The sequence below is a fragment of the Fopius arisanus genome, unplaced genomic scaffold (assembly GCF_000806365.1).
Source record: "Fopius arisanus strain USDA-PBARC FA_bdor unplaced genomic scaffold, ASM80636v1 scaffold00278, whole genome shotgun sequence".
Lineage (NCBI taxonomy): Eukaryota > Metazoa > Arthropoda > Insecta > Hymenoptera > Braconidae > Fopius > Fopius arisanus.
Genome location: NW_011888017.1, coordinates 17,748 through 32,142, shown reverse-complemented (window position 1 = coordinate 32,142; position 14,395 = coordinate 17,748). Strand labels below are relative to the sequence as shown.

The following is a 14,395-nucleotide window of genomic DNA, read 5'->3' as shown; positions in this document are numbered from 1 at the left end:
TTAAATTTGAAAGGAAAGCGCGCGGTGCTCTCTCTGTCTAACTGCGCCCCACTTCGTACATGCTGCTACTCCCACCATGAGTACCCTGCGCTCCACGCAATTGGGGCATCGTATTTCTAATAATGGGTCTAATAGGGTTTTATGGCCCCGGCTCCCGAGGATCCGACTTTGCCCATGCCTGTTCTATTGCTAACTATTGCACTTTTTGCTGGATATTTTCCGCCGTTATTCCCCGTTTCTATTTTCTTACCCTCTCTCATTCACACTCTCATTCATTCCTTACCTTCCCGCCGGCCGTTACAATTATTCACATTTCTCCTTCCCTTAATTATTTACATGAAAATTTCCCCTGGTTGTTCACAGGGGTGATGAATTTGGGGTTCATCACAACTTTATGAAACACATGTTAGACCTAATTTGCCTGGACTAAAGCTGTGTGTCGTCGCAAGAGTATATACTGTCAAGCCAACGATTTGTTGATGTATATGCTAGTAGGCGGGGTCGCGTGAAAGAAGAACCAATCGAATTTTAACGGCGTAGGCGTCTCAACATAGCCGCCCGTTGACCACCAATAGAGTATTATAGTAGCACGGAACAATCTGAATGTATTAATCATACTGTTGCTTAAACATTCAATATTGAAGAAGCGGAAGACCCTGAAGTTTGCTGAAAATGATCTTTATCAGCGGATATTTCAGTGAAAAATCGAGGAATTTGAAAATATCAAATTTTTTTTTTGTTTTAGGAAGAGATTTAGTGGTGATAGTTGTCAATTATAAAAAAATATTATTTCAAGGGTAAATTTCATGAAATATTAACTTTTGAGAGCAATTGACAATGGATATCTAGCTTCGAAAGTGATTTTAAAAAAAAAGAAAAAATGTCACCATTAGAATTTGCCCCAATCTAATGGTGATATTTTATGAACTTGAAGTTAGCTGCACTTTTCATATACCAGCCTTTAGCAGAGAATATCTCTGTGAAAAGTGAAGATATAAAAAAAAAATCTGTGTATTCAGGAAGCCTTTCTCTAGGTGGGAATTGCCTCACTTTATTTCAATAAATAATTTTTCTTTTTTTATAACAATAAATCGAATTAAAGAAATGTTCAGCATGGAATATCTCCGACGCCGCCCATCACAATATCATGTAACCAAATTCTCTGACTTCGGTTTTCAAAAATCTAAATGGGAATACCTTTTTTTTATTTCTCCTCTTCGTAATTCGGAATTAAAAAAAAAAACAAAAAAACTTCAACACTCCATATCTCACGTATGGAAGAACCCTTAGAGTTGAGTCAATCACCAAAATTTTTATTTTTCATTGGCTTAAATGGGAATTGGTCTAAAAAAAAATGAAATAAATCAACTTTTTGTTTTGCCGAATTTTGCCGAATTCTTATGAGATTATAAAGTTTTATACATCTAATAAAAATAATTTCAAGAAATTTCGTTCAAAAATTTGAAAAAAAAACAATTCACTTTTAGGCCAATGCAAAATAAAAATTTTAGTGTTTGTCTCAACTCTGGGGGTTGCTCCATACGTGAGATATGGAGTGTTGCAGTTTTTCTGATTTTTTTTTTAGTTCCGAATTACGAAGGGGGGAAATAAAAAAAAAAGGAATTCCCATTTAGATTTTTGAAAACCGAAGTCAGGGAATTTGGTTACATGATATTGTGATGGGTGGCGTCGGAGATATTCTATGCTGAACATTTCTGTAATTCCTTTTAGTGTTGTAAAAAAAGAAAAAACACTTATTGAAAAAAAGTGAGGCAATTCCCACCTGGGGAAAGGTTTCCTGAATACACAGATTTTTTTTTTTTATATCCTCACTTTTCACAGAGATATTCTCTGCTGAAGGCTGGTATATGAAAAGTGCAGCTAACTATAAGTTCATGATATTTTTTATTTTTTTCCCCATTCTAATTCCCGAAGTTTAATCCACTGTCAAAGGATAAATGTTTGTCAAGGTTTAAATTACGTTTGAGTAGCTCGATTTTAAAAATAAAAAAAGTCACATTTACAGATTTTCATAAGCTTCTGGTGACATTTCGAGTTTTTTCTTACAAATGTTTAATTTGTGAGATATACAATGTTCTTTCAGAGCGACATTTACTAATCAATAGTGCATTGCAGTACAATAATTTTTGATCCGCGTGGTATATTATTACCAACAGCGCTTGAATATAATTAGAGTTCCCTAGCTGCTGTAAAATCTAGAACCGCAATGTTAAGAATTATATCCTCTAAGATGGAAAATGAGCGCCATTGCTGTAATTTCAAGCATTTATGAAAATAAACATTTTTTGAATTCACTTCGCAGTCAAGGAATTGTGTCTGTACTATTTCAAAAAATAATGCACGTCATCGAAATTTTGCAACTTTCATTGACATAAGAACATTTATGCGTTAAAATAGATGAAAAAGCAAGAATGAATATATCACTGTACAAAATTCTCCTGATATTGTATGGTCCATGTGCAGGAAGTTTTTTTCACATCTCCGTACTTGAAAATTAAGGTAGATTTTTTAGTGTACACTTCTATGAATTTGTATGACCGTGGCGTAGATTTTGACTACCACCGTTACTAACTCATTCTCATTCAAAGAAAGAATGTAATTTTGAGGGACGTGTGCTATAAAAATTGAGCCTATTCATTTCTCTAATTTTATAGATACTGATCATAATTGTATATTATTTGCAAAAATTGTAGCACATTGTGACTTATTAAATTTTATACTGATATTCCATAAATTCAATATTAGGGACGTTAAAATTTTCACACATATATAATTAATTTCGATGCTTCCTTCAGCGGAAAAAAATTATAATGGTATTATGATTCCTGTTCAGCAACGACATTTATAGGAATTTGGAATTAGGAATTCACACGTATATACGGTTCATATTCGACAAATAGCCATTTTCCAGGCCTGTAAGCCAAGAAGGTCAACTGCCGCAAACGAGCTCATCTCATTGCAAAGACAAAAATATTGGCATGTAGAGCGAAAATTCTTTTCATGAAAGCAGTGATACGTAAATGAAGTTCGCCTGAGGCGAAACTCGTGAGGCTGATTCCCTATTGGTCAAGTCCAATCCGAAGTCGAAATTCGTGTGTGCTCCTTGGTAAGTGTTCACTACATCTTGTTTAACTATAAAAAATCTGGACCAAAAGATCATGCCCTACTTAAGGTTGTTGTCGCGTAGAATTTTTTTTTGACAGTTTTCGTTAAAAATTTTATGGTGAATAGTTTGAAAAATTAGCAACAAAATGAGCCTTTTCCGTTTGCTATTGACCGTTTTGAACTTGAGATATAAATTTTTGAAATTCGAGTGATTTAACACATGTTTAAATGGAGTTTTGCCGATTAGAATTTTTTAAAAATCAACGACTCGACAGTTTCAGAAATAAAAAAAAACGTGGGATATACATCGTGGGAGGAGATACAGAAAAAAAAATCAAATCGATTGACCGTTCGGTTTACGGAATATAATTATCGGAAATTCATAAATTTATATAATTGAAAATAGTTAATATGGAAAATATATAGTTATGCTTTAGCTATCCATGCATAATGCAATCAATCAAGTGAGACTATATACCGCTAAAAAATTGTGTTCTAAACTGGCCCGTTTTACAGCGGATAAACTTTTTACAGAGACTGTCGCGCGACAACAACCTTAATATAATTATAGTGTAAACAAATACTCAACTCAAGTTAAGTCAAAAACGTGTTCACATTACTCCACCTGCCCCTATATTTTTTTCTTCCGCTGGATCTATCCTGTATATCACACAAAATCAGGGTGGAAATTTAGCCATTGTGAGTTTGGGGGAATACATAAATGCCGCGAAGCTTCCTAAATTTTCAATTTTCAATACATTCTGTGTACTTTCTAACATAGATATTTCTATCGATGCATTCGTTAGTTATCACTGATTGTCCCAAAGTATATTTGAGCATTCAAACCGAAAAACAGAGAACATTAAAGGCAGTGGGGTGGATCTACTATTTTTCGAGATGAAAGGTCATTTGTAAAATGGAATCCCCTCAAAATGGAGTTTTTTCATTTCTAATCGGAATTCTTTATCCAGTATTCCCAGATGATAACCAAAGTGTTGCAGCTGATGAAAAATAAAAAAAAAAGCTCAAAATCAAATATGCTTGACGCACGGGAATCGAAAATACTCATTTTTTCAAAGAAGAGAGGATGACAACTACGATATGGAGAATCTTTCGATTCGTTTACTTGTCGCATTACTCACGATTCGCGATAAGCTCATCAATTATCAAGCCCCAACCTTTTTTTGTTGAAATGTATTTAAAATATTAATTCTTGATTTCAATCCCGTTTCGATGCTCTTAAAGGGATATGGGGATTGGAACCATTATAGATAAGAAGATTTTATTTGGAATTTATTATGTTTCAAGTCATCCTATCGCAAGGAGGTGTATTTCAATACTTGCATCTAATAGTTATATAAGACGAAAAAGAGATGAAATAGGACGACCTAAGGAACCGGCAACACTGGAAGAACTAGCAAACACTCTGGAAACCAATGAGGAAATGAAAGACGTAGTAAAAAGCAATTATAGAGGAATTGTGCATCCAGAGGGTGAAAATGCAGGCTGTGCCTTGCTGTTTGTACATGATGACATGCTGGAAGAATTCAATACAGCGAAAATAATCGAAATCGACGAAACTATGAAGGTCATAACTGGATATTCGCAAATATGACCGTATTTCCGTATTTCTCTTAAATTTAGTACAATTTATGGCAACTTAAGAATTCATTTTTTTACCCATTTGTTCTATGATTTGTATGTAAGGTTCGGAGAGACCACGAGATCAATAACAATTTTTTTTCTGGTTGAATACTGAAAATTATCCAAATTTCCATATCATTAACCCATGAAGTAAACTCAGCTATAAGGTTCAAATATATAATAGAACTTGATGCAAATGATTTTTATAGGGAGAAAAGAATCCTTAAGAAAATAATGTGTCACTTTCGTAAACGTAGGGCGCAGTGCCGTTTCGTAAAAAATTACGGAACTAACTCGGATTGTTACGTTACTGCCATCACTTTAATACGCCAAATTAAAACTACATTATAAAAAAAATTTAAGTTAGTCAAGTCATTTGTTACGAAAGGACTATTCGTCCTGCGCACAGATTTGTCACGTATTTTTTTGGGAATTTTTTTCTCCATGTAATATTTTCATACCCGAGTGGAAATTAGTTCAGGTCTACTTGAAGTCCGATCAGAACTTGATTCAGTTTCAGTGCGGATCGCTTGATCAGGTAAGATCTGATCAGAACCTGACCAAGGTTTGATCCAACATTTCGGATCCTAAAAACTACAAGCGAATTTAGATCAAGTTCTGATCAGACAGGTCTAATCAGATGATAGCTGATGGAAACTTGATCAAGTTTTGAGCCAGTATATTGGACCCTATAAACTACAAATGGCTTTACATCAAGTTCTGGTCAAACATGCCTGATCAGATGACACTTGATGAAGTCCTGACCAAGTTTTGACCCAGCAAGTCAGATAAACATGATCTCACTCTGAGATCAAGCTGCCTCAACACAATTTGTTCTCCTTCCGATTCAATTCACTTGATTTTCAATTGAATAGCTCGATAAAAAAGAATCACAAAGTTCAGATGCGATTCATCTGATATTCATTTGATCTACCCTTTTCTGAGAATCCTCTTTTTTCTAGCAATTGTTAATCTATTGATGAAACACCTTTATTCAAATGTATAGGAAGCAAGGGAAATATATATAGTGAAGTATCAAACATAAGAGCGCATTATCTTGAGTCTAAAAAAATCATCAAACTTGCATCTGTTCATTGTGTTATGATTATTATAATTATCTTTTAATAATGAATAAAATTTGAACCGAATATGTTTTCTCGCTCAGAATGTACATGCAATAATTTCAAAGTCATCAAATACTCCTTTGCAGATTGTGTAGGTAATAAGAATCTACTCAAAAACAATAGTGCGGTAGTCCAGTGGTTAGGTCCCCAGTTAGGTCTTCGGTTCGATCCCCGGCATCGTCAAAAATAATAGGGTTTTTTCATCGCTAATTACAATCGGGCTTCATTAAGAGCGGTCAGATATAATAAAAAAAAATTAATTATCTTTTGTTTTAAGTGAGTTATGGTTAATATTTATTATTGTTTTCGATATTCCAGTCAACCGATTTAGATACATTTGACTTGATCAAATCCGGAACCGTTAAACCGGATCAGAAAAGTGTGATCAAGTCTTGATTTAAATTTGCGTTACATGTCTGATCAAAATTTGATCCAGTTACCGTGTCACTTCCGGATCAATCATCAAGTATGACCTGATCCAGTCTTGACTAGAACTTGAACAATATTTCCACTCGATTAGTACATGTATTTGATAATTCAATTTCTTGTAGGCAGTTCCAACGACGCCAGAAGGAACGCAAATTTGGATCATCAGTGTCTGAAAGAATAATAAGGTATCATGATTTCATTCACGGCTGAATCCTTCAAAATTTGCATGATTCATAGTGTCGTTTACTTAATTCACTTATTTTTGCAATTTTTATAGTCATTCGCAATCGATTTTGTTTATTATCGAGGTGCTAAAGCGGTATTGTATGAAGCAATTTTAAAGTGGCTTCTGGAACTGGCACCGGGCCTGAGCAACGTTGAATCGATTGTTTCTGATTTTGAAAAGGCCGCGCTGAACGCTTTTGCTTTGGTTTTCCCTAGAGCAAGGGTGCAAAGTTGTTGGTTCCACTTTATCAAGGCAAGCCATATTACTTGATTTTTTTTCTAACAAGATTTCAATGATAAACAAGAATTGACTGTAGGTGTTTTTCTTATTGCAGGCAATGTCAGAGCAATGGAAGAAAAAAGGTCTCCGAAATGCTCCATGCGAGCCGAAACATCTCACACGTTCGCTGGCCTTATTACCACCAAATCTCGTACAGTTGGGCGTGGAAGTAATAAAAGATGTATCTTCTTAATATACGGCCATATTTCCACAGCTCAACAACTGGTCTGAATATGTTCAGAATGAATGGGGTAATAAGCCTGAGATACTGTCAGTAGCTGGTTCCTGCATCAGAACTAATAATGATTCGGAAGCGTTTAATCGCCACTTCACTTTTCGAGCGGGTGGTCGCCAACCTCGAGTTTTTCAATTTATTCGTATGTATTTAATTGCCTGATTGTTGAAAATATGTATATTATATGTATATTATCATATTTCATATTTATTATAATGTATTATATATATATCGACACGCATACATTACCATATATGTATATTTATAAAAAGCCATATTTTAATTATGTAAAACATCTTAAAATTTCAGGAAATTTGCAAGACATTATTGAAAATGAAGTGACCAACGTCAAACGGTCAAACGCCAACATACCGATGGTAAAAACCAAGAGGATGGACCGAATTTTCAAAAAAGATATGGGAATTCAGACGGCACATGAGGAACTGTTACTGAACAGGTAATGATGCTACTTGCAGCAATTGTATTCACCGCGAGAGAATATAATAGGACGGACTATTATTTTTTTGTAGAATTACCAAAGAAACTATTTATCAATTTATGAAAGATCATTTACCTGAAAAATTATCGAAAGAAATCGACGATGAAAGGTTGAAAATATCCACAGGGAATATTACACGTAAGTTTACATATTATTTTTTCAGAGAAAGAAATGATAATAATATTTTTTTTTCATAGGAACAACATTCATAAAGAAGAGGCAGAGTATGATCATATCCTCGTCTCATAATGACGAAGAATATGGAGGTAAAATTTTTTCAACTGGTCGTTCTCTAACATTGCGTATAATTTCTCCTTCCGCTTTACAAGCATCTTCCTTTTTTTTGCATAGTTAAACGGAAACGACTATACAGAAGACGTCCCAAAGAAATCGTCGGTGGTGAGAAGAGCAACTGGAAGCCATCAATCTCAAAGAGCGCAGAATAATAATTCATTGCATTTCCATTGTGGTATAATTTGACACTTTTTACAATCGCCAACAGTCTCTCTAATTTGTACACGTTGTGCGAGAATATATATGATCTCTCTGTGAAGCCGAATTTTAGGTCATCCAAGTGCGTATTGTCTCTCTTAATACCTAATATCTAGTAACTATTAAATTGAGTTCCATGTGACTTTTTTAATCGGAATTCTTTATCCGAAAAATTTAGATTTTCCGTTTAGTCTTTGTTCCGACCACTCTCGTATCTTCATCTGTCCCCTCTTTGTTCCTCAGGGCTTGAGCCTCCTGCCCATCCCTGCCCTGGCTCTGTTGCCACAGCATCTCGTCTGCTCTTCTCAGATTCAGCACATCCAAGTTCCACTTATATCTACTTAGTCCATTTCCACAGGACTATCGGCAGCACTTCTAACTTTTCGCCTTCTTATCTTCGTCTTCGTATCTTAGTCCCAGAAGCTTACGAGCACTTCCAAATTTCAATTAAGTCACCTATGTCTATCTAGTCTATTCCCACAGGACCACTGGCAACATTTTCAATTTTCCGCCCCTACCAGTCGATTTCAGATGGTCTCTGCATTGAGCCGTGGAGAGATATATGTTGGTGAGGTACATGTTAAACCCGACATTTAAATTGGGCAACCTTGACGGTCTAATCTCACTCCCTGCGCGCCCCGAATTTATGCCCGTTTCTTCGTCGTATGTTACCCAGTGCCAAGATAACGTTTCCAGCGTGAGTATATTCCACTCCATGGGTATTGAATATTTTTTTCTCGTAGTTGCACTCAAATGTCCTCAAAAAACTTGGTCAAATTAGCGGACAGGAGGGCAGGCCATCAGAATTTGTTTCAGTTATACGGGCGCCAACATAGGTTTGTTTCTTGAGAAAGACTGGAGAACACGCGTTTATGTATAAAAATTACATGGTGGGGATAGGTGCTCGAGGCAAAACTTATGTTGACTTCAGTATACCGAGCGAGCCCCCCAGAACAAAATTATATTTAAAGAAAAATGAAAATAATGACCTGGAATTTAAATTTAAAACGAATGACAAATCACTTAAAAGTGATATAACTTCACGAAAAATAGATCGATTCAGTTATGCTTTGATTTATTGGGGTGGCCGTGATATCCTCTACAATCGCAGGTTCTTCGTTTTGAGGAACATTCAAAATACTATTCGTCAAAGGCTAAAATATATTTTTCGAGTACTTTACCAATGAATAGCGGGCGAATGAATGAAATTTTTTCTACCTTTCTAGAAACGTTCTAAGTGGGAGTTATGGGTTATCTCAAAATTGTGATTTCAATGGTCGTAGTTTCCGAAATAAGGAAAAAATTCTACCGATCTGTACTCTTCGACTGAAGCATTCGAATATTATCAATGATCAATCATTTCATTCTCCAAATCATACTCTAAAGGAGGGGTATGTTTTTTTTAGGAAACTTCAATGTGTTTTTAATAAACTTCTTAATTATTTAATAAAATAATTATTGGATTAATCGTACTACCACGGACTATCATCTATATTTTTTTACTTTTCCGTTGTAAAAACTGAAAAAATGGGAAAACACAAAACTGAAAAACATATCGAATCAAAGCACAATTGAATCGATTTATTTTTAACTTTCTAGAACTTTTAAGTGATTTTTTATTCGATTTAATGCTCACTTCGGGGTCATAAAATTTGACAATCTACTTACTAAAAAATCGGAATCTGTTTAGAGGAAATATACTTGAGCATTTTCAGAAGGCTGGGAATATAATCATGAGACGGGACCAACTCTGTCGATGAAAACATTTTGTAGGACTGGTGGAGGCAAAAGTGTCACCCTCCAAATTTATTACATTTCGTAATTCTGCATATATTTCCTAATGGAAAAATTGAAAACGTGGCACCTCGATTTTCATTTATCCAAGCGCGATCTCTATAGGCACGTCTAGGTCCTATAGTACTCCATTATTCATATAAGCGTTGTAAGAGTATTTTTCCCAGGTCAACACCCCGGGATAATCCTCAAACTATTCTGGCTGCCGCCTCTATCGTTCACGATTGGGCGCCAGCCAGGTTTTTCTGGAAAACCTGACGGAAAACCAGCCGCGAAGGAATTTCGTCAACTCCGCGGATTTTCGGTGGCGGGTCTCACAATGCCGAGCCAGCATCAGCATGACACGGTAGAGTGGGCGAGGTTCACCAACGTACGAGTAACTTCAATCACTAACTTCTGCCGTGCTTACGGCATCGTCAACGATATCTTTCGGGGAACGTATCCCTCAGACTCTCGTGGAGGGATATGACCATCCCTCTCACGTGGTACTCTCTCCTCTGGGGTGGCTCAACCCCAGACAAGACACAGATTACCGGCGAATCCTTCTCACCCCGCAGGGCGCCGAACTGCTCGAGGCACATGCGACGTAGGTATCCGGAGACCTTTCTCACCCACCTAACGTCCACCCCAACTCGAGAGCTCGGTACTAGCAATCTCATCGCGAGTCAAAACTAGAGTTACTTCCCATGGAGGCGCGTGTGACCGGACCGACGGAAAACGCCTTGAATCCTAGCCCTTAGTCCACTCAAACACCATGGATTTCGCCCTAGAGATGGATCTCTGTAGCCTCGGACTATGAGAGAGCTGGGTGGATTTCCGAATTGGGAAGCCGCTATCGTCAGCGCCATCAGAGTGTTCCGAAACATGGTCTCACCCTACCACGTTTCTTCCTACTGTGTGATTGGTCTAATTTACCTTCGGAGCGGCCTGATTGGCCATCGTCCGATGGTCTATTCATCTTTCGCTCGGCTATTTCAGCCGGCGTTAGATGTCGTTCATTTCACCGAGTTATTTTGCTTGTGATATTCCCTAGTAACGAGAAAATCTCGTTACACACCCCTCTCCCTAGGAGAGGTTTCGACCCGAAACTTGTTGGTTCAGATCGCTCACTCCTGGAGAATTTCGTCACCATTCTCTTCGGTGGGGGATCTTCCAAGGCTTCCTTATAGGGTTTTATGTCCACTATTGAGGCGCCTTTAGGATTCCGTCCAGCTAAATCAGAGACTTCGTAGAAGTTTCTGGAATGCTTTTTCGTCACCACTATGGGCCCATTGAATGGTTTATTCAAAGAGGCTGAGCGGTGCTTGGCAGCATTTGACAACTCGTGGTTTCGAACTAGAACTAGTTCTCCAACCTCGAACTCTCCTTTTCTCCGGCGCAAGTTATATGCTTGTGCCTGTCGGTCGTTGGCTTCTGTTAGGGCGTGCCTAAAAGCCAATCGGAGGGTATCGTGTCGTTTCATACGCTCTACCCATGCTTCTGTAGGGGTCTCTTCAACCTCCACTTCTCCTTCCAGCTTTGTTCGTAATGAGTTGGCTGGTTCCGGCTCTCGTCCAAAGTTGACGAAGGCCGGTGTGGCTTTCAGCGAGCTATGTTGGGCTGTATTGTACGCAAATCTAAATGCGTCCAAGTGACAATCCCATTCTCGGTGATCTGTCTCCACGTAAGCTTGTATCATCGCTTTTAACGAACGGTTCACTCTCTCGGTGGGGTTCGCTTGCGGATGATACGGTGGAGTTGTTCGATGCTTCATGTTGGTCGAAGCTGCGAGCTCTTTCAAGTCCTTGTTTACGAACTCGGTACCATTATCGGTCAGCGATTCCCGAGGAGCTCCCCATCGATAGATGATCGTCTCCTCTAATGCTTTCCGGATTGTTGCGCCCGTTGCTTTTCGTAACGGCCGAACTTCTATCCACTTCGTGAAGAAGCCTTGGATAACTAGTATATATTGATTTCCCGCTTTACTGCGTGTAAACGGGCCCATTATATCTGCAGATATACGTGACCATGGCTGCTCGATTGCTCGAGGTCCCATTAGTCCTATCGGTGTCTTCTGTTGCACTTTGCAGCGCTGACAATCGTGGCACGACTGATGTACGTCATCACGTCCTCAAACATCGCTGGCCAATAATATTGGGTGGCTAGGCAATGGCATGTCTTATCGGCACCTTGGTGTCCGGCGTGTGGTTTATTGTGACATTCACGGATAGCTCCACGACGCAATTCTCGAGGGAGGACTAACTTCCACTCGTTCAAATCGTTATTATCCACTGACGCTATTACGCTCGGTTTTCGGTGGTATAAAATTCCTTCAGACATTTTCCAACTTTGGTATTTCTCTGGAACTCTTTCTACATCTCGACAGCGACGCAGGTACCATTTATCATGGGTTTCTAGTGCGGCTGTGAGTAACTCTGCCACGGCCTCGGGGGCACGTGATAAGGCATCTGGTACGTGATGTAACGCACCTTTCCGGTGTATGATTTTATAATCATACTCCATAAGCCTTAGATTCCATCTCGCGAGTCTTCCGGCGGGGTCCTTCATGTTATGAAGCCACCGAAGACTGCTGTGATCCGTTATTACCGTGAAGGGATAACCTTCCAGGTAACAGCGGAACTTCTCTACGGCCCATACGACCGCTAGGCATTCTTGCTCCGTAACCGTATATTTGGTGTCGGGATCTGTCAGGGAACGGCTGGCGTATGCTATTACGCGTTCCTGTTCTTCCTGTACTTGTGTGAGTACGGCTCCTAATCCCAGACTACTTGCATCCGTTTGCATCCGTTGGCTGATGTGAGGTGCTTTTTCAGCGCCTCAAATGCCTCCTGCTGTTCGGTTTCCCAGACCCATGGCTGCTTTACCTTGGTTCGGCGTGTCAGGGGTTGAGCCACCGTTACGAACTCTGGTATAAAGCGTCTCTACCAGGAAGCCATTCCCAAGAATCTTCGGATTTGTTTGAGATTCTTGGGCACTGGAAATTCGACGACCGCGGCTGTTTTATCCGGGTCGACTTGTAATCCTTCGCTATTTACTACAAAACCCAGGTATTTCACCTCGGCTCGGCAGAACACGCTCTTTTCATGGTTGATGCTCAACCCGTGGTCTCTAACCTTATCCAGTACTCGTCCGAGCCCTTCTAGGTGGTCTTGGAATGTACTTGAGTCGATAATAATGTCGTCCAAGTACACGAATACGTTTACATACATTTCTGGACCTATTATTTTATCCAGTGCTCTTTGGAAGGTTGCTGGGGCGTTCGTGAGGCCATATGGCATTCGTTCGAACTGAAAGAACCCTCTTCCTGGGACCGTGAAAGCGGTGATCTCCTTGGAGTCCTCCGCTAACGGTATTTGCTAATACGCCGCACTCAAATCTAGAGTGGAGATGTAGTTGGCTTGCCTTAATTGGTCAAGGATTCTGGTCATGTTAGCGACCGGGTAGGCATCCTTTTTCGTTACTTCATTAACCCGACGGAAATCGATACAAAACCGATATTTTCCATTGGGTTTCTTCACCATGACGACAGGACTATTCCAATCGCTCGCTGATGGTTTGATTATGCCATCTTTGAGCATGTCGTCAACCTCTTTCCACATCGCTAATTTCAAGCGATAGGAGGCTAATCTGACTCTCTGCCGAATTGGTTCGTGACCTTCAACGTCAATTCGGTGAGGTGTCAGTTTGGAAAGTGGAGGACTTCCCTCGATTACGGGAATCTTTCGGTCCAGCATCCTCTGGAGCATATTATGTTGCTCCTCTTCTGGCGTCCTGAGGCCATTACACATGGTTATGTGACAGGCTCTCTCAACGGCTACGAATCTAAATGACTCGCTGGGTTTGTCCCGGAAAAACCACGACTGGTCGAAGAAATCGATAACCATTCGTGCCTTTTTCAGAAAGTCTATTCCTAGGATGAAATCCTCGGACAGCGAGGCCATCCAGAGGGTTTCTACCTCGACTTCTCGCCCGCCAACCTTTAAGGGTATGGTGGAGGCATCTTTCACCACTTCGAGCTGGCTATTGGCTACCAGTACTCGTCGTGGTGGTATTCTTGTCGCGGGAATGCCTAACTCCTGTAGCAAATCAATCCACGCTTTTCCAGCGAAGGTTCGAGATGCCCCAGAGTCGACTAATCCTCGTATCTTTTCCCCATGGATACTTATATCTACGAGGAAGGATAGTGTTTTGCCCTCTTTCATCGCCTGTTTGAGGGCTTCCCAACTTAGGATTTCCTCTGGCGAGAAACTTTTCCAAGGGTCCGTTAGGTATGACTTGAGGCTTTCGCCTTCAACCTTGGCCTTTGGCTCTTCTATTCGAGTCGCTGTTGGCGTTCGTAGCCTTGGCGCTCGCTCTTCAGTCTCTGAGAGTTTCTCCTTCTCCTCGACTGTGGTTTCCGAGATCTCCGGCGGCGTATTTTCGCTCTCTACGCGGCCGACTCCGCGTTTCCCGGATTGCACCTTGGGCATTGGGGAAAGTGGACATTCTTTCTACCACATATGTAACAGAAGACTGTTCTGGCTTCTGTGCATAGGCGCCAGGAGTGT

At 39.6% G+C, this 14,395-nt stretch overlaps 2 protein-coding genes across 2 annotated transcripts; both read left to right on the top strand.

Moving 5' to 3' along the window:
- Positions 1–4,434: 4,434 nt before the first annotated feature.
- Positions 4,435–6,691, top strand: LOC105272779 (uncharacterized; the record flags this gene model as incomplete). The annotated part of the gene is given in 3 exon segments (XM_011315002.1): positions 4,435–4,714; positions 6,446–6,508; positions 6,601–6,691. Coding segments are annotated over 2 exon segments (331 nt in total), but the record flags the coding sequence as incomplete, so codon positions are not given.
- On the top strand, positions 6,514–8,131 carry LOC105272781 (uncharacterized). The gene is made up of 8 exons (XM_011315006.1): positions 6,514–6,528; positions 6,601–6,801; positions 6,884–6,997; positions 7,043–7,205; positions 7,373–7,520; positions 7,594–7,700; positions 7,760–7,828; positions 7,914–8,131. Exons 1-8 carry the CDS (start codon positions 6,514–6,516, stop codon positions 8,006–8,008), a joined length of 912 nt encoding a protein of 303 aa, XP_011313308.1. The 3' UTR covers positions 8,009–8,131.
- Positions 8,132–14,395: the final 6,264 nt, after the last annotated feature.